The sequence below is a fragment of the Triturus cristatus genome, chromosome 2_2, assembly GCF_964204655.1.
Source record: "Triturus cristatus chromosome 2_2, aTriCri1.1, whole genome shotgun sequence".
In the NCBI taxonomy this organism is placed as follows: domain Eukaryota; kingdom Metazoa; phylum Chordata; class Amphibia; order Caudata; family Salamandridae; genus Triturus; species Triturus cristatus.
This window is the reverse complement of record NC_140582.1, coordinates 1040268710-1040293748: the sequence shown is the minus strand read 5'-3', so window position 1 is coordinate 1040293748 and position 25039 is coordinate 1040268710. Positions and strand designations below refer to the sequence as shown.

The following is a 25039-nucleotide window of genomic DNA, read 5'->3' as shown; positions in this document are numbered from 1 at the left end:
GGGTAGGAATATTCCATGGTAACGGGGCTATGAATTACTTGCATGAGGACAGCGAGGCCTGGCCCTTTGCACGGTAGCTGGAGGAATGTTTACCTAAACTGCTAGACAGGAATGCATCGGATGAGGAGCGAAGGAGATAATCTCGAAGGTGAAATACAGTTTTTGGCAGGCGACAGGCTGGATCAGGCACCGTTAGCCGCGCAAGGAGTAAGACAAAGTTCATGGTCGCAGATGCAGGCTCAGACTGGAGCTTTCAAAGGCAGAAGGCAGGAAAAGGCTTGATGACAGAATTCGGGCCTACTCGCCTGAATCTGTGAAATGTGGAAAGTGAACCACATAAAGTCGGTGGCCTTTCATACTTAGGAATGGAATATCTGACCCATTCATGGCGGATCTGAAAGAGGACATGTTGACGGTGGACGCACATATATTTGCGTCTTCAGAACTGGAACAGGAGGGAATATACATGTACTTATAGCATGCACATGGAGCCGTTGGGGTCTACGATAGGGGACATAACTGATCACAAAATTCATATTTCCTCATTCCCTCCTTGTCCCCTTCGGACCCTTAGGAGATATCGATCTAAATCAATCCATCGATCTGTTCATATAGTATCATTTGTTCTTCTTTCTTCTTCCGGGATCTCGAATGAAAACTTGGAGGTGGGATACACGAGGTGGCACACAGACCACAAATCGCTGGCCCACATTGTAGACATAAGCAGCAACTGAATAGTATGAGAAAGCCAATACCTAGGAAGGATAGGATTCTCCATCCCCAGGCTGACAACACGCCCCAGAACCAACCGGACCAAGTCCAGGTGCCTGGACTCTGGTGTATCTGGCTTATAATCTTATGAAGGCGGGTTATGGCTTTATATACTGACGGTGAATTTTCTGGTATGAAAATGCAACAACTTGATCCGATGACCCTACAAGCTCCGCCCCTATCGGCCAGGATGACGTCAAGGACAAGACGACTTTGAAGCACAACAATCCGTATAGCAGACTGCTCTTCTGTTAAATTGCCTAAGGCGGAAATAGTTTCGTTCACTACTGCTTCAAGGGTTCTGGTTAATCTACGTATCAGCTTACTATTAGTGACTGTACCTATATAGGGAAAGAAACCTTTATTGAAATCTGTGTATTTCTCCCATGCTGTTTCAGTGTAATCGACAATTGGGAGATCTCTCTGTTGTCTATTGTGTACTAAATGGGTATTTCTGTGATAATCAGGAGGAGCTAGGAAAACAGGTGGCAGAAGGAATGCTATGTAACAGGTACCATCCCAATCTAAAGGTAGACATATATATGCGGTCTGACCACATATGAAGTAGGAATGATGGAAAGCTCTAAATGTAGACTTGCCTTGATCACTGAATTTTATTACAGTGGTGCATTTACTATGGCCCATGTGTATGGAACCATTCTTTCTTATACATAATTCCCCCTTTACTGGGAATACTGACATGGCGGGCAAGATTGGTGTAGCTTCAGATTCAACGTTCAGGATCATGAGGTTAAGTGTAAAATTACCTAATCCATATACTTCATTTTCCAGATCAGTTCCTGTTCTTTTGGGAAGTCCCTCCTTGTTAGGGTAGCAGACTTTAAGCAAAACTAAGTTCAGGTTGCCCCATACCCAGTTGTCTTGATAAACCGCGGAATTTGAATCTAGGGTATTAATCAAACTAAACCATGCTCCACAGGAGCCATTGTGTGTAAACGGATAGGGAAAGAGGGGCAAAACTCCCTTATAGTTCTGATAGGGAGGGAGTCGGCCACATATCCAACAATTTGTGGCATTGCTGGTTTGATGGGAATGATGTAGCATACTAATGAATGTGTTGTTGCGCAGCGCAAATCTATAGGACAACTCATGCGGAGGAAATTCACTAAAAGAATGTTCTGCAGTTATATTGTAAGCATGTTTAAGAATAGGGTAATACATATGCAATAGTATGCTAAAAATAATAATCAGAAGACTTAGAAAAAACAAAATTAATAACGTTACTGTACAGTGACTACGAAGTGATTTACAATACGCATGCTTTTTCAGCTGCATTCGCTGATTTCTTTCTCTATTCCGGTCTAGAGGATACATGTCAGAGACAAATTCAACCGATTCACCTTGGAGAGGACTTAAACAATCAAATTGTCTGACTTATTAGACCTCAATTTTAGTTTATAAATTTCTGAGTTCGATTGCTCAACCAAGGGGAGCTTTAAGTCTGTCAGTGAGGGAATACAGGGGTGAGTCTCTATACTGGGTGGTAGTCCATAAAATTTCTTGATATGACTCGAGTGCAACCACCCTTTTCTTCCTTCGATTTTCACGGCTGTCCTTGTGGTGAGCAGAACTAACTTCGGTGACTTCCACCTAGGATCCAGTTGGGTCTTCCGGTCAAAGTTCCTGACCAGCACCAAGTCACCAGGAACCACGTCATGGGGCTTCACCTCAGTATTGTCGGGAAAAGCTGCGGATACCTGTGAACGACAAGATTGTAGTGCAGACATCAAGGAAGCCAGGTAATCTGTCAGCATATTACAGTCAACGTCAGTGATTTTACGAGGTATAGGCGTCCCCCACATATTTGGTGGTCTACCGAAGATCACCTCATACGGGGATAGCCCTGTTCGAGAATGTGCTACCATTCTCATGTAAAAGAGCGCAACTGGTAAGGCTACTATCCAATCAACTCCTTTTTCTCTACATATTTTGGACAATCTAATTTTCAAAGTTTGATTATGGCGTTCTACGAGACCTGCTGCCTCGGGATGTCGGACACAGTGAAATTTCCATTGATAGCCTAATAGAAGGGAAACGTGTTTCATTAGTTCGGATGAGAACGGCTGGCCGTTATCTGAGTAGAAAACACGTGGTAAACCGTACCGTGGGAAGAATTCTCGAACTAACTGTTTGGCAGTAGTCGGGGCAGTGTAATCTGAAACCGGGTATGCTTCTGTCCAACGGGAAAGAGCACAGACAACTACGAGAACATATTTGAATCCTCGACATCGTTCCATCTGGATATAATCCATCTGGAGGACTTCAAAAGCATGATTAGGAGGTTGATATCCACCCTGCTCTACGGGGATGCTTTTACCTGGATTAAACTGACAACATATCATACAGGTACGAACTTTTTGTTTAGCTGCGGCTCGCAAGTGTTTGTTGAACCAAATGTGTTGAATGCTGTCTAGCATAGCTTTCTCTCCTAGGTGTGCTGGACTATGTATTGTGTTAATAATAACTTGGACCATAGAGTCGGGAAGAAACCATATAGATTTTTCCTTCGTCATCCATCCTTGATCTGTTTGGATCCCTCCTAATTCAGTCCATTTCTTTATTTCTTCTGGTGTAGCATGTGTCTGTATGTCAATTACATCAAGGGCGGGATCCTTAACTGTCATGCAATGTGTTAGTATCGGGACTATTGTCTTTGTCGCGTCAATTGTGAGAGTCTGATTCTGAGCAGTCTGTTTAGCTGTTCTGTCAGCTAGGTCATTACCCTGAGAAATGATATCGGTAACTTTTGTATGGGCTTTGCATTTCATAATCGATATTTCAGTAGGTAGATGAATCGCATCTAATAGGGCTTGAATGAGGGGTCCGTGCTGGATGTGGGCACCGTGAGAAGTTAAATAACCTCTCTCTCGCCACAGTACGCCGAAGTCATGGACGACTCCGAAGGCATAACGTGAATCTGTGTATATGTTGACCTTTTTGTTTGTGGCTTGAATACAGGCTTGTGTCAGAGCGATGAGCTCTGCTGCTTGAGCTGACAAAGTGTTAATACGATTTGTCTCAATGACTTCAGTGTCTGTTGTGACTGCGTAAGCGGCCACTAGCTCTCCTGTACTTGTTCTCATACATGACCCATCTACATACAATGTCAAGTCTGGATCTGACAAAGGGATGTCTGTCAAGTCTTGTCTGGGTTTCGTCGTGATAGTAATAACTTCAACACAATCATGTGCCAATGGATCTGTTCCGCTCACTGGTAACAGTGTGGCAGGATTTAACGTATTACAACGTCTGATTTCTATATGTGGCTGAAACAATGTTAATTCGTAACCGGTGAGTCTCGCTATAGTCAAGTGTTGTGTTTGTGTGCGATTCAAAAGAACCTCTACTGCGTGTGGTACTTGTACTGTCAATTGATGTCCTAACACTATGGCATCGCTTTGTCTGATTGCTAAAGCTGTTGCTGCCACCGATTTCAGGCACGCAGGAAGAGCCTGAGCTACTGGATCTAATGTACTAGAGAAATAAGCACATGGTTTATGTGATCCTGCTTGTTCCTGAGTGAGTACTGACAAAGCAGTACCTTCGCGTTCTGTAACGAAGAGTGTAAACTGTTTACTGTAACATGGTGTTGCTAGGACAGGTGCTTGGCATAAAGCTTTCTTTAAGCTTTCAAAGGCGTGTGTATGTTCTTGAGTCCAAGGGAGGACAGTCGATGTGGCTGCCTCCTGTGTTGTCAACTGGATGAGTGGTTTTGCTAGAAATGCATTTTGAGGGATCCACTGCCTACAGTATGAAGTGAGGCCTATAAAAGCCCGCACCTCCTTTTGTGTCTTGGGTGGTGGCATGTTAGCGATTAACTGGATGCGGTCGGATGTAAGCTGCCTTCCCTCCTTGGACAGCGAGTGCCCAAGGTAAACAACTCGCTGGACACAGAATTGCAGCTTAGAAGGGGACACCTTGTGCCCCTTGTCAGCCAAAAATTTTAAAACCGTCAGTGACGCTTTTTCACATTCAGGTTCGCTTCGGGCGGTGATCAGCAGATCATCGACATATTGAAGCAAGGCAGTGTTAACTGGCATGTGGATACTGTCAAGTTCTCGTTTCAGTGCTTGGCTATAGATGCTGGGGCTTTCTGTAAATCCTTGAGGTGCGCGTGTGAATTTAAAACTTCGTCCATTTAAACTAAAACCGAACAAATATTGACTTTCCGGATCGATTGGGACACTAAAGAAAGCATTCTTGAGATCAATTACAGTGAAGAACGTTGCTTCTGAGTCAATAGCTGTGAGTAATGAAGAGATATCTGGGACCACGGGGTATTGTGGCACAATACATTTATTTAATTCGCGCAGATCAATAACTAATCGATATACTGGTGGAGCTTTTGGATCCGTTCTTTTAAGAATCGGAATTATCGGAGAATTACATATATTGGAGTCGGTTTCGACAACCACTCCTTGTGCAATGAGCTCGTCAATGATTTGCAGTAAAGCCACTACAGCATCTGGTGGTAACTTGTATTGTCGCATTCGTGGTAGTACTATTCCTGTTTTCAGTGTAACTCGATATGGTGTAATGTTCATGCAACCAACATCAGTGGGGCCTTGTGCCCATAAATGTGTAGGTAAATTCTGCAGTCGGTGATCCATGTCTCTGGATACGTAGTGACCTTTAAAGTCACGTAGAAATAGTCGTACTCCTTCCGGAGAACAACATATTATAGCTCCTAGAGCTTTCAATGTTTTTATGCCTAACAAGTTTTCTGGACATGATTTAGTAAGCAATAAATCTGTAGTACGTGTCAATGGACCAATCGTAAGTGGAAGAGGTTGTGTTACATCATTAATTATAGGTTTTCCTGAGAATCCAAGGGATATATTCTGTGAGCCTGAGAGGGGTGCCCCTGGAACTTCACTACGTCTTATAGTTGTTCTGCTTGCCCCTGTATCAAGTAAAAACTTTCTGTCTTCCCCTAATAGTTCACTATGTACATAAGGTCCCTCTTGGTCTACAGGAACCTCAATAAGGGGTAAGCCAACTTCCCTCTCTAGGCTATCTCATGAGTATCGCTGATAATCGGGATAATCTGTTTGTGCATACTGATACATTTGTTGTGTTGTTGCTTGTGTTGCAGCAATAGGCTGCGCTTGTGGTGGTGCTACAATTTGTTGTGGAGCTGCCTGTTGCGGAGCTAGCTGTTGCGGAGCTGACCTAGGTTGTGCTTGCTGAGGTATTTGTTGTTGGTTCTGATCCTGTCTAGGTGGACGTGGTCTCTCATGTGTTCTACCTGTAGCAATATTATGTTTCAGGACTGGACAATCGTGTATATAATGACCTGGTTGTTTACAATAGTTGCATGTCCCTTTTGCAGGGCCTGCGGAATCACCCCTTTGATGACTATCGGCTGGAACCGACTGTGCAACAAGCATTTTCATTTTTGTATCTTTCATACGTCTTTGTTCGTGTTCTTGTTCTTCTTTAATTCTATTGTGATGATATTGTAACATCTGTAACATCTGTGATGGGGTATTACCTTGCCAGGTACTTTCGAATTTCAATACTCTATTCTTAACTTGTATCAGAGAATTTTCAACTAATTTTGTCACAAACAAATGTGGGTATGACTCACTACTGGCTTTTATGCCACTATTTATACCAAAACATTTTTCAAATCGGGAATAGAAATCACTAGTATCTTCGTCTGGCTTTTGTTTACAGGCTGAGATTGCACCCCAGTCTTCCTTTTTCGTAGTTAATAAACGTGGCAATACCTGTATTAGTAATCCTGCTAGTGCTGTAGTCTTTTCCCCAAGCCCTGCTCCTGCAGCTCGGGCCTTCTCTTCGTTTTCTAATGCTGTCCAATCTATCTTTTGGTCTCCCACCTCCCATTCTTTTTCTTTGAGTTTTTCATAAACACCGGCGGGTAATAGGACTTTTAATATTTTCATAATGTCGGGGTAGGTATACTCTCCCATGAGTAACATGTCTTTTATCTCACGGTGGAAACCTGCTGGGTCTTTGTCATGGCTGGGTACTACTTTCTTCATTTCTAATAATTCTAATTTAGTTATAGGTGTGTACACAAATACGCGTGTAAAATTATCACCGGCACCTCTAATTGGGTGCACTTCGCGTAGCGGGTTCTGTCTATCTATGTGATACATTTTTCTTCCCATTATGGGAACTGGAACGTGTTCTGGACATACGAAATTTAAATATTGGTTTCGGCATTCTAGTATTTCTTTAATCAAATCAGTACCTGACCCTTTCCATATGTTCGTGAGTAGTTCTGTCAATATGTCAGGTAAGGGTCCTGGATCAGAGTGTTGGCTTTTATATAATATAAGGAGGTGTTGAATCATGTATATACTAGCTAAACGCTGTTCATATGGGTCTAGATTCAGAAATGTGTGTGCAAGTACATCATCATTGTATTCGCCGGGACTGTCAGCCCATTGTACTGCTGACCTAGCTAATTCTTGTTCGTCCATGGAATCGAGCATGTGGTACCCCCTTCGATCTCGGAGTAATTTATCAGCGGCTTGGAATAAGTGTTCGGGGGATTTTGTATTTAACATAGGGTTTGGAAAATGTCTAATATATTCTGGACGTATTGGACGTACCGGATCATTAAAACCTCTGGTATTATTATGGGGTCTTCCTCTACCTACATAAGCTATCGTTTCTACTTGCTCTGACTCTTGCTCCTCCTCTTTTCTGTTTAGGTTAGCGGCGTCTACCTCTAATCTTTCTTCGTGTATTCGTTCTACTTCTTTCCGGATCTTTCGGTACATAGCTACTATACATAACTGTTTATCATGTCTCCCTTCTGATATATTCCGACCCCAAGTGACAAGTTTTTGCATTTCTTCCGGATTTACCCCAGGCCGGTCTTGATTTCTAATTACACAGTTTATGAGGAAACGTAACAGTTGTCCCTGTACCTCCGCTTTCTGATACTCCATGGCTCTGCTAATACTTTCAGGACCTCGCCCTGACTGGACAAAGTGATATATATTTTCTAAATGTGTATTCATTCCTGGTAACTTCGTTAAATATATGGCAGCTCGTCTAATACGTAATGATGACAGCAGCATTTCGTCCCGTTTACCGGGCACAGGATCATATCTACAATCTACTAGAAGTTCCTTAAGCATGTCGGGAGTGGCTAGTTTGGGCGTACGTTGGTGTGCTAATTCTCTAAGGGAAAATTTATTTCCTCTGGGTGGCGTAGAAAAAATGTCTGTCGTACCTCCTGTAGCACCGTCTGAGGTGCTAGGCACGAAAGGATTCGTTGGGTGTAGGATAGAGATTGTAGATGCGGGAAAAACTGTAGAAACGGACGGGTCTGTTGGAACTTGTGTAGGAGTTTGTAATTGCGGGGATACAGACGGATGCTCTTGGTATTGAACACCATCGGCAAGCGGTGTGGGTGGTATGGCATTAGCATACTCGGGAGCAGCGTCATCTAAATAGGAGGAAAGAAAAACGTCCTTTGCTGTTTTGGGATGTGATTTGGGATGTGCTTTTATCGGAAACAATGGAGGTGGCAAGTCTTTTGGTATTTCCGGAGTAGCCTTAGGTAACCCTTCGGCCAGAAGTGGATACATACCATTCATAAGGGCGTTTCTTTGTCTATCTATTTGTTCTGATTTTACTCGGGTACCTTCCTCAAGTAATAGATTTTCTCGAGTTTTATTTGAATTCTCTCTACCTTTCTCTTCCTGCCTGTGTGCTTTTTCTGTACGTCTGTATGATTCTTTACGCCATAATTCAATGGCATCTTTCTGTGACTGTCTGGCTTTCTTTTTCCATAATTCTTCTTCTACTCTCATGATGCAATCTGCATCCCAGGTCCCCGCTGCGGGCCATCTCTGACTCTCTGGTAATTCTTTGGTGTAGTCCACCCATAAATCAAGAAATAATACGGCATCTAGACCATGCTTATGATACATAAAGTATCCTGGAGTATCCCTAGGTGGAATGGGAACAGCTTCTTCGAGTACACCTTTTCTAGTTTTGATCTGTCTTAGTTTCGAAAAGAGCGGCATTTTTAGAACTTGTTTCTAGAACACACTTTATACAAGAAAACACAATAATGAACAGTCATTCACACCACAGTATATAGAACGTATTAAAACATTTAACGCTTAATAGTTTTAACGAACAATGATAACTAATAGAAAACTAGTTATTGACATTATACTGACACTAGATAATACTTATTTATATGCAAGACATACTATATTACTATATATACTGTTAAACAGTACAGATACACTGCTAAAACAGTGCAGACCGGATTTGTGTACCCAAACCCGTCTTGACCGGCACAGACTATGTGCACGTAAAATGCCTCCCCGGTAATGGTACTCACCGGGTAGCTCGGAACGGAAGGCCTCGGAACGGAACTGAAACTGGACCGGACTGGACTCGACTCGACTGGACTCGGAACTTCGGAACCTGGCGGGACTCTGTATACCTCGGATCTTGCTCTCTCAGCTAGGCTCTGGTCGGGATACTTCGCACTTCTCACCGCCTCGTCTGGGTGTTGATCGCAGCCTCAGTCGTCCCCGCTTGGCCGGAGGGAGATACAGGAAATCCTGCGGGTACGCGTTTTTGTCCGTTCAGCTGTGGCAGGAGACCGGGCCTGCAACGCACCGCCGGCGCGTGAGATGAGAAAGTGTCCCTGTTCGGGCGCCAATTTATGTGGTAAATATTTCGTTACTGGTACTATTTTTTATGCGGTAAAATCTATCAAGAATAACTCAGTAAATATAAGAGGCAGAATCCGTGGTATTAGAGGTTTTAAAAGGCTTTATTCCTATACAAAGGAAGACAATTCGAATTGTGGGCCTTCTGTTCCATCACCACGAAAGTTCAGGAAGGAAGGGAGCATATATTATTGACAGATAGGCAGTTTTATAGAAAATACATTACAGTGAAACAGATGCAAGAGGCGTAACAGCTGATAAAAGGTAAATACGTAGCTAATAGAGGGCGTAATTCAAGAAACGTCACTAAACATGATGTCACAAGTGGGTGGATCCATAAAAGAATCCTGCAATATCAGCAGAAATGTTTGACAAAGATGCGCACGCAGCCGCATGACGTGTGATTGACGTGCAACTAGAGGGTGAAGGGGACTTGACATTTAGCTCTACATGTGGAGACAGAAGTCTGGGGTTATGTCAACCTAATTCCAAATCATATCTAATATCCTATGTTTAAAGAACTGTGTTATCCAAAAGGAAAGGTCTCTTAGGATAGAATCTTATTCTATACTGACTATACTGACTGTTAGTGCGTGTACAAGCGTCTAAGTGTCTACACTAGATGCGAGGGGGTAGGAATATTCCATGGTAACGGGGCTATGAATTACTTGCATGAGGACAGCGAGGCCTGGCCCTTTGCACGGTAGCTGGAGGAATGTTTACCTAAACTGCTAGACAGGAATGCATCGGATGAGGAGCGAAGGAGATAATCTCGAAGGTGAAATACAGTTTTTGGCAGGCGACAGGCTGGATCAGGCACCGTTAGCCGGCTCATTTGACTTGGCGGCGGCAAACGATAGGTGCATGGGCGCTGGCTTGTGTGATATTTTCCCGGCATGGTGCGGGCGTCTACCGCCCACAGTCTTTGGAGCGAGTGCTGTTTATTTGGGAGGTTGTGATCAGGAGCAGTACAATGACCCGCCCTGACATGTATAATGGGTATTTATCTTTTAACATTCCTTCACGTGCACTTCACTACACTCTTCAATCCTGGTCCTGAAGAAGCGCCAACGACCGTTTATGGCAACAGAGGCGTGAAACATGTTGACCATTTCTATGATACCGCGGCACAAATGTGCCCCTTGGGATGATACTCAATCTATGAGCTTTTATTCTGACAAGGGTGCTGCTATACACTATAATTTTGTCAGGCCACCCTTGGTCAATTTTAAACCACGATGCACGCACTTTGTTACCCGTATTTTGGACCCACACCCCACATACCCACATGCACCATCCGGCATGTCTCAAAAGATCTCCGCCAAAGTGACCCTTCGGGGGACCCGTTGGGGATTGCAGCGCCGGCCCAACGAGGAGCAACTGCCCGATGATGAAGCATGACACCCCTTGGGGTGTGTGAGGGCAACAAGAGGCAAGACACGTTCTTCCCCTCATTTGGTGGGTCCAGTTAACCTAGAATCTTCTCCCTTTTTATCTTTAAGCATATGGGTGTCCATCTGCACCCTATTGTTGGAACAGTGTCCTTTCAGTTTTGTTACCTAAACTGCTAGACAGGAATGCATCGGATGAGGAGCGAAGGAGATAATCTCGAAGGTGAAATACAGTTTTTGGCAGGCGACAGGCTGGATCAGGCACCGTTAGCCGCGCAAGGAGTAAGACAAAGTTCATGGTCGCAGATGCAGGCTCAGACTGGAGCTTTCAAAGGCAGAAGGCAGGAAAAGGCTTGATGACAGAATTCGGGCCTACTCGCCTGAATCTGTGAAATGTGGAAAGTGAACCACATAAAGTCGGTGGCCTTTCATACTTAGGAATGGAATATCTGACCCATTCATGGCGGATCTGAAAGAGGACATGTTGACGGTGGACGCACATATATTTGCGTCTTCAGAACTGGAACAGGAGGGAATATACATGTACTTATAGCATGCACATGGAGCCGTTGGGGTCTACGATAGGGGACATAACTGATCACAAAATTCATATTTCCTCACTTCTTCATATGAAACATAAGAGCACACAGGACAACAGCCAACGCGTTTCGGTATGGTACAGTTTATTTCAAAGAGGCGTTGCGATTGACGCTCACGATACGAGGTTCCATATCCACAGTCCGGTAGGAAAGCCGCTTTCTAAACTGTACCATACTTATTCCTCTTAGCTCAGTATTGGATGATCTTCACTTTGGATACTATCAGGAAAAAACATTTTAAAAATAATTTTGACAGCATTCTGCCCTAATGAAGTTCCGTTAAAAGGAACGAAACGCGTTGGCTGTTGTCCTGTGTGCTCTTATGTTTCATACGAAGAAGAATAAAGTATTATTTTGAATAAGTTCACATTCACGAAGTTGTGACTTCATGCCTGGTGCCACCTCCATTTTTCTTCAAAGTTTTCTTCTCGGGTTTCCCAATGAGATCTAACCACAGCAGGTCTTGGAGTTGTTTGGCACAGGAGCTGCATACCTATGGGACTTTGATACTGATGTGTGCAACATTAGTCGGCTGTGGAATCGTCTGTTTGTCAAGAACGTATTACAGAAATGGCTGCCCCTTCTGTAATACCAAAGTTCCCCACGGGGCACACAAAGTGGGTGCACATGCCTGTTACTCCCCTGGGTCACTGTGTATGATACGGCCCCTGATGTCTACGCTGGATCACAGTAGGCGTTGAATGTCTTGGTTGGATACTGATCACAACTCCCATGCTTTCAACTATTATTGCCAGTGCACCATAAGGCCATTCAGGATTTAGAGGTTTTCTCTGACTAAAGAAAGTTTGCCTTGCTTCCATTCCACACTTTAGAACTGACTAGATCAACAGAACCCAAGGAATGGCAATACACCTTGGATTAGTCTTTCAAAAACAAAAGAAGTGAAGTAAGTATGAGAAGTCGTGTTGAAGTATTCCTCCTTCTCAAAGCATATGGTAGGTGTGAAAGAGGATCCGAGTGCACCAGTTCTTGATCTGTCCTTTCTTTTCCTACCAGAAAAGGTACTACACAGAGTCGAGAGCCAACATGCACATTGTTCAGTACTGATGCAAAGGTTTCACTCTTCCCAGTTTTTCCTTGAAATGTGCCTTCGGTAAAATGCTGATTTACAAGTACACTCTTGCTTGCTGATTATACTGAATGAACAATATTGTGAGACAATAGATTGTTTATTGTTTTACGTTGAATTCTCTTTGTATTGCAGGTGCTCTCATCAGTCATGAGAAACTTCTGCTACAGATCAACACTGAAAGAGAAATTGGGAGCATGAGCTACAAACTAGGACAGGTTTGTTAATATAAAAATGTTTGCATTCTTTTTCTCAGAGGCTAATACATTTCAGCTGATCTTTATAGAGTGGAGAGGAAGATTTGGTGGACTTGTTATTCTTTGTTATCTTGCTTTTCCATTCCTAGCCACTGCATAACCACCACTAATTAGTATGATTGTTTTTGTTCTAATCTTCAATGTGGATTGTCTTGGGTTGTGAACTCTTTAACAGGAAAAACACAAACCCAGGCTATATAGATTCCACACAAGTGTATTTTTGTTAATTATGTCATTATTTATTTGTCAGCACTGTGAACCTTTAGGGTTTTATAGAGATTTAGATTATTTCACTATATTTTAATGGGTAGTTCTTTCTGCAGATGTTTATTGATCTGATAAACTTCAAATATCTAAGTGACTGTGTTGTACAAGCAGCAGAAGATTTTCTTAGGTGTATTATCCAGGACCAGGATTACTCATTTGTTTATGTGCCCTCGGCACGCATCCCAAGCTCTGCTCCCAACATTGACGATTTTCCGACGACTCTAAACTTTGTTCGAGACAAAGTATGCCAGGGAAGATGTCTCCCCTCAAGACAACAGTATTCAAGATATGACGTGACTGCAGGAAACAGATGTTAGTGATAGACCCTACAACGTGCTGTGTGCTTATGAGCTCCGGTCACAATTCATAGTTGTACAAAAGTGTATGCTCATGCACCCAAAGACAATCAGGGAGCGGGAGTCAAACCTTAAAACAGGGGTCCCAGTCCCTGTTGCTGGACTGTTCTCGGTAGCTATCATAAGGTCAGTCCCACCCAAAGTTCAGTTCCTGCTCAAAGTCTCCTGAAAACATGCCACATGCACTAGGAAACCTAGCAGGACTTATCCCCTTCCTGCTACTCAAAGGTTGGTAAGAACTTGCAAGGGCATCACTAGAAGGTATGGAGTCTTCAGTCACCGAGCCGGTCCCAGAGTCTTCTGACACAGAGCTGTTTCTCGCATGCTCTGAATAGCAGACTTCAAGGAAGCCATGCTGCAAATTTTTCCGACAATATCTGGCTTCCTCTGGTATGACTTCAGGCTCTCCAGTTGGATCTCTGCTGGTGGGCCCTTTCCCTGATAGTCCCATCGGAACCCATTCACTGGCATGTACTAAATCTGGTCCAGACTTCCATTCTGGCCCAGGATCAACTACAGTTCCTTCTATGCCAGCTGCAATGCCTGCTCCGCTGGTGCTGGTACCAGACCCAATTACAATACCAGTTTCTTACTTCAACCTAAGTCGGCCCGCTCTAGGCTTGTGCCGCACTTAGAAAGATGTAACCAGTAGTTGTGTAACCAGACCTTCAGGCTCTGCCTTTCTTTCAATGCCAGTACTATCAAAGGATAGAAGCCCTCTTTGACCCCAGTGCAGTCCAGGGCAAACTAAATGTGTTATATGACCCTGATGATGATGAGGACATTGCAATTTTCTCCCTCTTCATTACTCTGATGAAGGGATGTATTTATATTTGCAAAACGTCAGTGGGCTAAATCCCTCACCAGAGACAGAACTGGGCTCTCCACCTGGTCCACCAATGGAAGAGAGAGTCTCATTTGTAAGTGGTGGACCAGAGTCGCTTGAATTTATGGAATACCCGCAACTTGGCAGCCCGCAGCTGACACCAGTTGCAGCCAGGTGGCTCCATTTTGAGCTACTTCCGATCAGATGACCAAGTGGTTTACCACACATGCAAGGTGTAACCACATCTGTCCCTTCTAGATTGACATACCTAGTGACTTACTTTAGAAGGGAGGGTAAAGATAGTTTGGAGTTGGGGCCTATTCCTCATAAATATCCTGGGCGAATAAGGCAGCAGAATCTTTTTGGCAAGTCATTGAGGTTTTGCATTGAACGGACTATGAAGTGCATTGCTTTTATTGATGTAAAAGGGAAGCCACAAAATAATTTCCAGTGCTCTATCATACCATATGCATTTTAATTTCAAAACTCCCTTACCAACAGGAGGCATATTCCTCATTATCTCCTAATAGAGAGCTCTAGAAGGAGCCCACTGTGCATAACTTCAGTATATCACTATGACAAGGGTAGTGATGGTGTAGCATGCCGCGTCAGTGAGTAACTGCGTTTATCCTTTTAAGGAAGGCCCCAGGAATTTTATGAAGCAACTCCTGGGGCCTTCTTTGAAAGGATAAACGCCCTCACCCACCGACGTGGCATACTATGCCATCAATCTCCTTCTAAGAGTCATATACTGAAGGTCCATACCTCAGTGTTGGGTATTCACAGATATTATTTTGTTTTAGCGTCAAGATACTTTTTTTGAGAAAAAGCACACCAGGTGGCGGAGGGAGAGTACGACTGGAGGTAAAGGAAGGCACAACATTGCCAAGCCTGACGGAAGATAATGTCCAGGGGAGGAGAGCAATCTGCACCTGTGTGTGCACTCTTTGTACGGAGTGAAAGATTCACATATGGTGGGTGTAGCAAAACTAGTGACTAGAAGAAGAGCAGATAGTGGAATACTTCTGCAAGTTCCACCAGCAAAAACAAAAGTTGCACCAGTTGTTGGAAAAAAGTTAAAACAAAAACACCCCTCCAATTAAAACTTAAAACACAAAAGGTGGTTATTCTTAGAACAACTAACAAAACACAAAGAGCCTTTCTCTACAAGTGGTTAGACCCTGCAAGGGCTGCTCAGAGTAGGTATGCTACATGGCCGATTAATGCAAGTTCTTGTGGCCAAACACCACTGCTAGTTAGGCTTACAGCGTGCCCTCAAAATAGTCTGGGAATACAGAATGCTTTCAATTAAAGTTGAAATCTGTGACATCCAGGATGGGTAGAGCTCAATATGCTCGCCACTGAGATCAGGTTCGATGCTTGGACCCCTTTTGATGTTGTGATCCTAGAAAGTCCTCTTTGAAACACTTCAAAATGGAAGCCTAGTGCAGCTCCAACTTCAAAAGGAACAACATCAATTAGATCTCTGCACCTTTCCACAGAATCTGATCATAAACTAAAAAGGAGAAGACTCCTAGGCACATCAGGCTCTAAATACTCCAGGGTTAAGTCTTCATCGTGCCATACTTTGCTTGTCTTGAGTTTGTCATCTAACATAGCATCTCCCAGCATTATTCACCAGCAGCAGTTTCTCCAATCCTGGTTGCTGCAGAACCACCACCTCCAACAGAGGATTTTCAATTTGTCAACTCTCAGTTGGCTTGCCAGCCAGTGACTTTGCCTCCCAACGCCTTTACTAGCCTCCCAACTCCAGAGGCGAGGCAATCTTTGCATCCCATGGACAGCTCCCAAATATCGGTTAAGCAATCTAGGAGACCTAGGTATCATTCATGCCATCCAGGTCCAGACGAGGTTCCTGGTCAACAGCTGCATGACGGAACAATGTGGGGAAATACTTCTGATGCCTTCACCACGCATTTTTTACCCCACATTTTTTATAACGCATAAGCTTTTTCAACGTTTGCCTTTACCACGCATCGTTTATATATACGCTTAATTGCATGGTAAAGACATGCGCTGTAAAGCCTTATATGCTGTAAAAACATATGTGGTAAAAAAAATACGTTGTAAAGGCTATTTCCCCTGGTCAATATACCATTCTCCTTCAAAATCTCAGACCCACTCATCTTGGTTGTCCAACAGGGATTACTCTCCTACACAGTATGAGTCTTCTCATTCAAGACTCATCCTGATAGATGACATTGCCATGTTAATGAGATGCTGGTGCAAACAAACTGATTATTCCAACCCTGAATGTGCAAACCACAACATCATTTATTTTTTCGACTCAGTGCACTGCTTCACATTCGCCTCTTCCTCTGGTCCCAGCTTTTTTAGAGCCTGCAGTGGAACTATTCTTAACCCCAGCTTCAATTAGATCTGCACCAGCCACGCTGCAGAAGAAATACAAGCCTCAGGATTAAAATCTGTGTTTTTCGATCTGCAATTCTTAAATCGACCTCTGTTATTGTTTCGTCAGCAAGGAAATATCACCTTGCTTCTCCAACATTTACTGTACTTTCTGACAAGGAAAATAAGCAGATGGATGCTATTGGCTATAAGGTCCATAGAAATTCTGCAACGGCCATGTCATATTGCAGAGAAGATGTAGATGATTTTAAAGAAGTCCTTTCGTAAGGCATGATGGTATCAAGCCAAGTCATCCGTGCTGCAGCTGGTTCATCATATTTGGCAACTTGTTGCTATTGCCATGGCTTGACCACGAGGTGTTCATCCTGGTGAAGATTTTCCAGGGTTAAAGTGAGAAGCAGTGCATGAAGTTGCAGTTGCACTCATGCTGTTGAAGACATACAATTCATGAAGTCGGAGTTGGAGACACTCAAGGAGGTGAGCTTAAGAAAAAGAAGAGAGTATTGCAAGCATTAGTACAACCGCAGTTATCACTACTATTCACAGCAGAGGGATCAAACCCCTCAGTAGCTGCAGTGATACTACTAACGGCAGCAGAAGGAGCCATATCAGTCTAGAAAGTTAATTAAAGGCTCAATGAGACATCAGTCGCCTGTTACAGCAAGAAAATCTCCTGCCAACCTGTGACCTCTCTATCCCACTCCTTATTTCTTCACTCCAGTGGAGGAAGCACTATTAACCATCTTACTGAGTAGAAAAATATGACAACAGATAATTTGCGGTGAATACTAAGTTGTGCAAAATGTCTATTTTCTGCGTTCAGATCTGTTCCAGACATTCCTCTCATTTTCAAGATTTACTTCAGCACCAGGTCAACATCCTACTACAGAAAGAAGCAGTGGAGAAGATCTTTCTAAAAGGAAAAAGAATATGTTCAGGGTACTTTCTGGTTCCAAAGAAAGCTCCATCTCTAGAACTCAGCCCCATTCTAGATACACAAAATGACAAAGAAATGCATAAAACCGGCAAATGTTAATGCTGACCCTGCAGCAAGAAGTCATTGTGGAAATACTTCCGGTATCCACTTAAGACTCAACTGGTTATTTATTGACAATCAGTTCAACAGGGGCACAGTACTCTTTTCCTTCGCTGGTGAGCCTATAGAGCACATGGGGATTAGCAGATATCACTCCATTTCTCCCTTCTTTTTCTTTACTTTCTGAAATATCTGTGTATTTCTCTTTTAGTTGCACTTTCCTCTTTAGGGTTGATATTTGCAATATTCTTTCTGGTCCACCCTCGAAGTTAGAGGATTCATCTCTAAGGCACTCTCAGGGCCTAGAGGAATCCATCCTGGCCAACAGACGCCCCTGAGCCTGGATCCTCAGAATCGTGGGATTCAGGAGGAATAAACTGATTAGTATTAATTTTCACCCTGACGTTGTGTGAATACTAGTTGTCTGAATTCAGGTTGTAAGGGATAGTTGATAACCTAAACCATGTGTTCGAGGCATATGAGCTGCAGATCACACACTTAGGATAAGATCGCCATCTGGTGTTGGGCTCGGATGCTTGCAGGTTGTTGTTGTCTTCGGAAGAAGTCTTTGGTCACGAGATAGGTGACTCCTCCCTTGGACTACAGTGCGCATGGGCATCCACTCCATCCTCAGATTGTTTTTTTCCGCCACTGGGTTCGGATGTAACTTTTCCACTCCGGTAGAAAACTTTTAAATCAAACTTTTCGAAGCGACAGAAACTTCAAAAACTCCATCCATACACCTTCACTCGACATCGAGTTCATCGGACCGGTTCCAGACGTCGACGCGGGCGATTCCACCTATCCGCGCCGTGAGGCCTACGGCTCAAGGAAAGGACGCCGTTTAAAAAATGCCCCCAATGTGGAGCAAAGTTCCCGCACAGTGACCATCACAAGGTCTGCAACCTGTGCCTGTCACCGGAACACGACGAGTCCAGCTGTCCAGCCTGCGCCGCATTCTGCTCGAAGAAGACCATTCGAGATCGAAGAGCTCGTCGCCATATCATGACACACAGACCAGCCCCGGAACCGGAGGACATCTTCGACGAGGGTCCCGATGTCCCGGAGGAAGATTCCGAGGAGCTTCAAATTATATCAGAAGCAGACGACTCAGACGACCCCGTTACTCCGGGGCAACGCGTGAGTACTGATACCCTTACCCCAACCCCTCCAAAAAAGGCATTGGTCAAGACTTCACCAGCTGGCCCCGAAAACAACCTCCGAAGCCCCGCCTTCGAGCTTGGCTCCGAAGAAATACAAGCCTTCCGGTGGCTCGGCTCCGAGCAAACCACATATTATTGTCCCACCAGCACCTTCGGCACCGAAAGCGCAAGACCTCTCGGCACCGAGACCGGCTCCGGGAACTCCGACACCGAAACCTTCCAGGCCAGTAGATAAACCGTCACCGAAGGCTCCCAAACCCAAAGATTCCACTTCGGCACCGAAACCTTCATCGGCACCGAAAACATCATCAGTGCCAAAACAACCGGCTAAGGACTATCTCACACCTCCTAAGGCCAAAGACTCTACCGATCACCCTAAACCTAGATCGGAACCGAAAAAATCAGCGCCAAAGCCTCTTCCGGAAGAACAAGAACTTTTCCGCCCAGATCCAACACAAAAAAGGATCTATATTAATCCAAAAACAGGACATGTCACTGCTGTGCCATATAAGAAAAAGAAGCTGGACACAACACCTTCTCCAGCTCCTGTAAAGAAGAAGGACTCGGCCACCTCACCCATTCCTCCTTCCTCTCCTGTCTCACCTATTAACCCCCCCTCCCCACCTCCACTACCTCTTCCATCTCCTTCACATACACCACCTCCACAGGATGATTATGATGACCTAGCGGGAGGGATGGATCCGGATGATCTTAATGATCCTAATGATCCTTTTACAAATCTGGATGCTGTACCACTAGACGACTGGGCTTACCCCCTGCCGGATATACCTGACCCTACTACATATCCTTCAAAACCCTCACCCCAGATGACCACCTAGGGTTTGGGCAACTAGTGCATAGGGCAGCACTTTACCATGGCGTCACCATGCACTCTGATGCACCCGAGGAAGACTTCCTCCTAGACCCCTTTGAGCAGTCCCAAAAATCAGTTCAGATTTTACCCATGATTAAAGGGGTCATCAAACATGCCACTGAAGTTTTTAAAGACCCCGAACGGGCCAGGGTACTTAACCCTCGAATTGAAAAAAAAAATAGACCTGCCCCAGAAGATCCTCCTTACATTAAAGGACAGTTCCCTCTAGATTCTTTAGTTGTTTCCAATGCAAGGAAACGGGCTAACTCCCAAACAACAGGAGATACACCGCCCCTAGACAAAGAATCCAAACTTTTAGAAGCATCAGGCAAAAGGGTAGCAGCACAAGCAGCTAACCATTGGCGTATTGCCAATACACAAGCCCTATTAGCACGCTATGATAGAGCTCACTATGATCAGTTGGAAGACCTTCTACAACACTTACCAGACCAATACAAGGCCCAGGCAAATTACCTTATACAAGAGAGAAAGCTCATCTCTAATGCCTCATTTAAATGTGCTCTTGACGCCGCTGACACTGCCTCTAGAGCAATAAATACAAGCGTACTTCTTAGACGCCATGCATGGCTACGTATTTCAGGCTTCAAACCAGAAGTACAAAGTACCATACTCGGCCAACCATTTAATCAAGACCAATTGTTTGGACCAGCAGTAGATACTGCACTAGAAAAAATGAAAAAAGATACAGAGACTGCTAAATCTATGGGAGCATTGCAATCTCCACAACCTCGTGCCTCCATTCGACGCTCCTTCTATAGAGGGGCATCCAAAACTACTGGAGCAGACACCTCCTCCAAAAAAAACTCTACACAAACATCCTCCAATAGAGGATATTTTAGAGGAGATATAGAGGAAATAACACCAAGGGACGAGGTCGAGGCAACACCAACACTCGTACCTCCCCCGCCACTAAACAGTGACAGAACAAGAGGTTCTCTCATTGCTCCACAAACACGCAATAGAGCCGGTCCCCTTACAACACCAGGGCACAGGGGTATACTCTCTTTACTTCCTAATCCCCAAAAGAGACGAAACATTAAGGCCTATACTAGACCTCAGACTCCTAAATCAGTACATACACTCAGATCATTTCCATATGATCACTCTTCAACAAGTGCTCCCACTACTACAGCAAGGCGACTTCCTTGCCACACTAGATCTCAAGGATGCCTATGTTCACATTCCCATGCATCCTGCGCACAGGAAGTATCGAAGATTCATGGTAGACGGGCAACATTATCAGTTCACAGTACTCCCATTCGGAGTGACAACTGCGCCCAGAGTATTCACCAAATGCCTAGCAGTAGTGGCAGCGCATCTCAGAAGACAACAAATTCACGTCTTCCCATATCTGGACTATTGGCTTATAAAAGCCAATTGACTCCACAGATGCGTTATACACACCCACCAAACTATTCAAATTTTACACAACTTGGGATTCACCATCAACTATCCCAAATCTCGACTACAACCCTCCCAAATACAGCAATATCTGGGAGCCACCATAAATACCTCCAAGGCTATAGCTTATCCCAGCCCAGCCAGGATAGCCAATATACAAGCTTTCATCTTAAAATTTCAACCCCAACACTCTCTCCCAGCAAGAGTGTTCATGCAACTCATAGGCATGATGTCGTCATGCATCTTCATTGTGCCTTATGCAAGACTTCAGATGCGCCCCTTACAGGAATGTCTAGCACAACAGTGGAATCAGGCTCACGGACAACTTACGGATCTGGTGTTAGTGGACAGCCGCTCACATCGCTCCCTAAAATGGTGGAAGACCATAAACCTGTCCAAAGGGCGGCCGTTCTTAGAGCCTCTTCCACAGATAGTGCTGACAACCGACGCATCCCTCACAGGGTGGGGAGCCCATCTCCTGGGACACACCACTCCGGGCAAATGGACCACCCAACAGAAAGTGCTCCATATCAATTACCTGGAACTACTGGCAGTGTTCCTAGCACTAAAATCATTCCAATTACATCTAAAGAACAAAGCTGTCCTCATCCGCACAGACAACATGACAGTGTAACGCCCTGAACGTCTCAGGATCGTTTAACAGACACGATAATGAGAACGCAACCACTTGTGAAGGTTTAGTTATTTTAATGAAGGCAAAAATAATGCAAGGAATAAACAAAGGTTTATAGTCACTGGAATCCTCCAGGCTATGTACGTTACCAGCCCACAGCACGGATGGTCCTAACCGTCCTCTGCATATACGCCGATCCCGGCGTATGCCAACAGAGGGCAGAAATGAAATGGCCGACAATGCCAATCGGTAGGCTGCGAGGGGCACGAAGAGTATTGGGGAGAATCGAGGAGTCAGGGAAACACCCAGCCGGGGTCTCTACCTGAAGGGAGCAGCCGCTCAACCTCTTCCTCAGACTGCACCGGGACGCGGAGTCACCTCCTGGTGATGCGTCACCGATACCCCAATCACAAGCAAAGAAGACTGAACCGAGAGCAGCCGCTCGATCGATCCTGTGGACTTCCGAGTCTGTAACGCGGCAAACACCTCCTGGTGTGCGTTACAGCTGGCAGTCCCTGTATCTCTGGTCGGGCTGGGAGTTACGACTCCAACCAGCAAAAGCGCACAGCGCTTTGACTCAGCCGAGTCAAAAAGCGAAGCTCACTGGTTATCCGGTAGAGCTTCCGGGTCCTTCACAGGTGACGATGGGGCAAGACACGGCCCAGGGAGTAACGACTCGACCTACCTCCGTTCTTGCCTTACTGGAGCACCACTCCGGAACACTGCTCTTCACTAAGCAGGTACGTCGGTGTAAACACAATATCCGACAGCGTTGTGCCTCCCGGTTCCTCCCTTTATAGGGTGTGTTTTCCTTGAGTTATGTAACAGCTCTCCTGTTTACATAAGGGCGTGTTTTCCTTGAGTTATGTAACAGCTCTCCTGTTTACATAAGGGCGTGTTTTCCTTGAGTTATGTAACAGCTCTCCTGTTTACATAAGGGCGTGTTTTCCTTGAGTTATGTAACAGCTCTCCTGTTTACATAAGGGCGTGTTTTCCTTGAGTTATGTAACAGCTCTCCTGTTTACATAACCTCTCAACCGCTAAGCATCCTGGGAGATGTAGTCCGTTTTCGCTGGTTACCGTTTTCCTCCCCTCGCATGACAGGAATTCTTGACAGACAGCCATGTATTATATACAAAAACAGGGGGGCACACATTCTCTCTAGCTGTCCCAGCTCGCACAGAACATTTGGAGATGGGCAATTCCCCAGAATATCTACCTACTAGCAGAACACCTTCCAGGAGTTCACAATCAGATTGCCGACTTGTTAAGTCGCCAAACCCAACAGATCCACGAATGGGAATTACACCCACAAGTCCTACTCCCATTCTTCCAAAAATGGGGCCAACCAGACATAGACCTGTTCGCCACACACGAAAACGCAAAATGCCCAACCTTCGCCGCCAGGTTTCCCCACCCACAGTCGAAGGGCAATGCAATATGGATGAACTGGTCAGGCAGATTTGCGTACGCTTTTCCCCCTCTCCCACTCATTCCGTTTGTAGTACGCAAACTCAGGCAACAGTCTCTCAAGCTCATATTAGTAGCTCCCACATGGGCACGCCAGCCCTGGTTCACAACACTCCTGGAACTCTCTCTAGTTCCACACCAAAAACTATGCCTCTGCCCGTCCCTATTAACACAGAACCATGGAGAAATCAGACACCCAGATCCCCATCAACTGAACCTAGCGATCTGGCTCCTGAAGTCTTAGAGTTCGGTTACCTCAACCTACCTCCAGAATGCATGAATATTATAAAAGAGGCCAGACGACCTACCACTAGAGCCTGTTACGCTGCAAAATGGAAAAGATTTGCCATTTAATTTTTTTTTTTTTTGAAAAACGTTTTTATTGGCATTTATGTGGAAAGACATACACAGGCCCAAGTGATAGCGCCAGCAGCACAGAAATTTACATAGCAAGCTTGCTCAGTCGCAGCCTTCTTGACCTCGCAGTCTTGTGGGCGCCCAGGCCATCCGACCCTATCCTAAGTAGGGCCGCCGGTGCGTTCCCGGGGGCAGCCGCTGTGTATGTCCTACCGGAGTGCGGCCTGATCTCTGCGCCGCAGGGGTGCCGCGCAGTGTATTTGGACCCCTTTGCGTGGTGTCGCGAAGGCGAGAGAAATGCAGCCAGTGGGTAACTATGAACAAACTGGGGGCAAGGAACCAGGGGATGGGGGGGGTGCACTATGTCGGCTATCAGGAATGCTTGTAGCTATGCGCTCGAGAGCTGGACCAACGTGAGAGAGCAAGGATAGAGAGGGGGGGGAACCGGGGGGGTCGCGGACGCCGAGAGGGAGGAGCACGCCGGGGGGGGGGGCCGGGGCATCAGCCGGGGCATCAGCCGTAGCCTATGAGGGGTCCGGCGGCGGAGCATGCGATACCTGCCTCTGCGAGGCACCGGGCGTTTGGATTGCCCGCGCCGCTCCCCGGGAGGGCTCCGAGGTTGCTGGCGCCCCCAGGGGATCAATCGGTTGTGTACTCGCTGCAGCCGCTGTTTCCTGCGTGAAGGTGTGCAATAACATGGCCCAGGGCATGGAGATCGGGTGTTTGCGCATCCCTCGGGCCTCCTCCGTTCTAAGTGTGGTTTCCTCCGCCTTGCCCCATTTCTTGACCGCTCCCACCCACGCCGCTGCCGGGGGCCCCCCCGGCGACTTCCAGTGCATACCGATGCATCGTTTAGCAAGGAGCAACATTAAGAAAGCGAACCTCCTTTCCACTTTCTGCGACTTGTGACGTTCATGAATACTCAGCGCGCACGCCTCCCATGCGTCCAGGTCCCGGAACCCCGTAACCGCTTGTTGGGCAGTGTGAATTGTGTGCCAGTAACTGTGTAGTGTCGGACAGTCCCAAAACATGTGCTTGAACGAGGCCGCGGGCTCCAGGCATCTAGGGCAGCCAAACGCCCCGTCAGGGTAATATTTCTGCAGCTTTTCAGGGGTTAGATACGCCTGGTGCAGGATATGCAGCTGTATGTTCTTAAACCGGTAATTGCGGGGCACTTTTTTGGTGTATTTGAGGGCCCTAGCCCACTCCCTGTCATGTAGAGGCCGCTGGAAGTCGTCCTTCCAGTGGTCCCAGAGGGTCGCTAACGTAGGACTCCGCAGGGTTCTCACCGCTTTGTATATCCACGTGACGAGATGGCGACCGGGACCCATCTGCAGTATCGCATGAATGACCGGGTGTGTGGGGGGCTCCGCCTCCATCCTTCCCCACTGCCTGTGGCAGTCCGTGAGAAGCTGCCGGTGCCGGAGGAATTGTCCCCC

The 25039-nt window shown here is 45.6% G+C and overlaps 1 protein-coding gene across 2 annotated transcripts in view; it reads left to right on the top strand.

The window, feature by feature from the left end:
* The window catches only part of HTT (huntingtin), a 2065683-nt gene that overhangs the window by 1776266 nt on the left and 264378 nt on the right, over positions 1-25039 (top strand). For both annotated transcript variants that reach the window (XM_085642500.1, XM_085642499.1), the window contains one exon: positions 12683-12765. In XM_085642500.1, coding sequence (XP_085498626.1) covers positions 12683-12765 — 83 coding nt within the window. The remainder of the gene's footprint in view (positions 1-12682; positions 12766-25039) is intronic.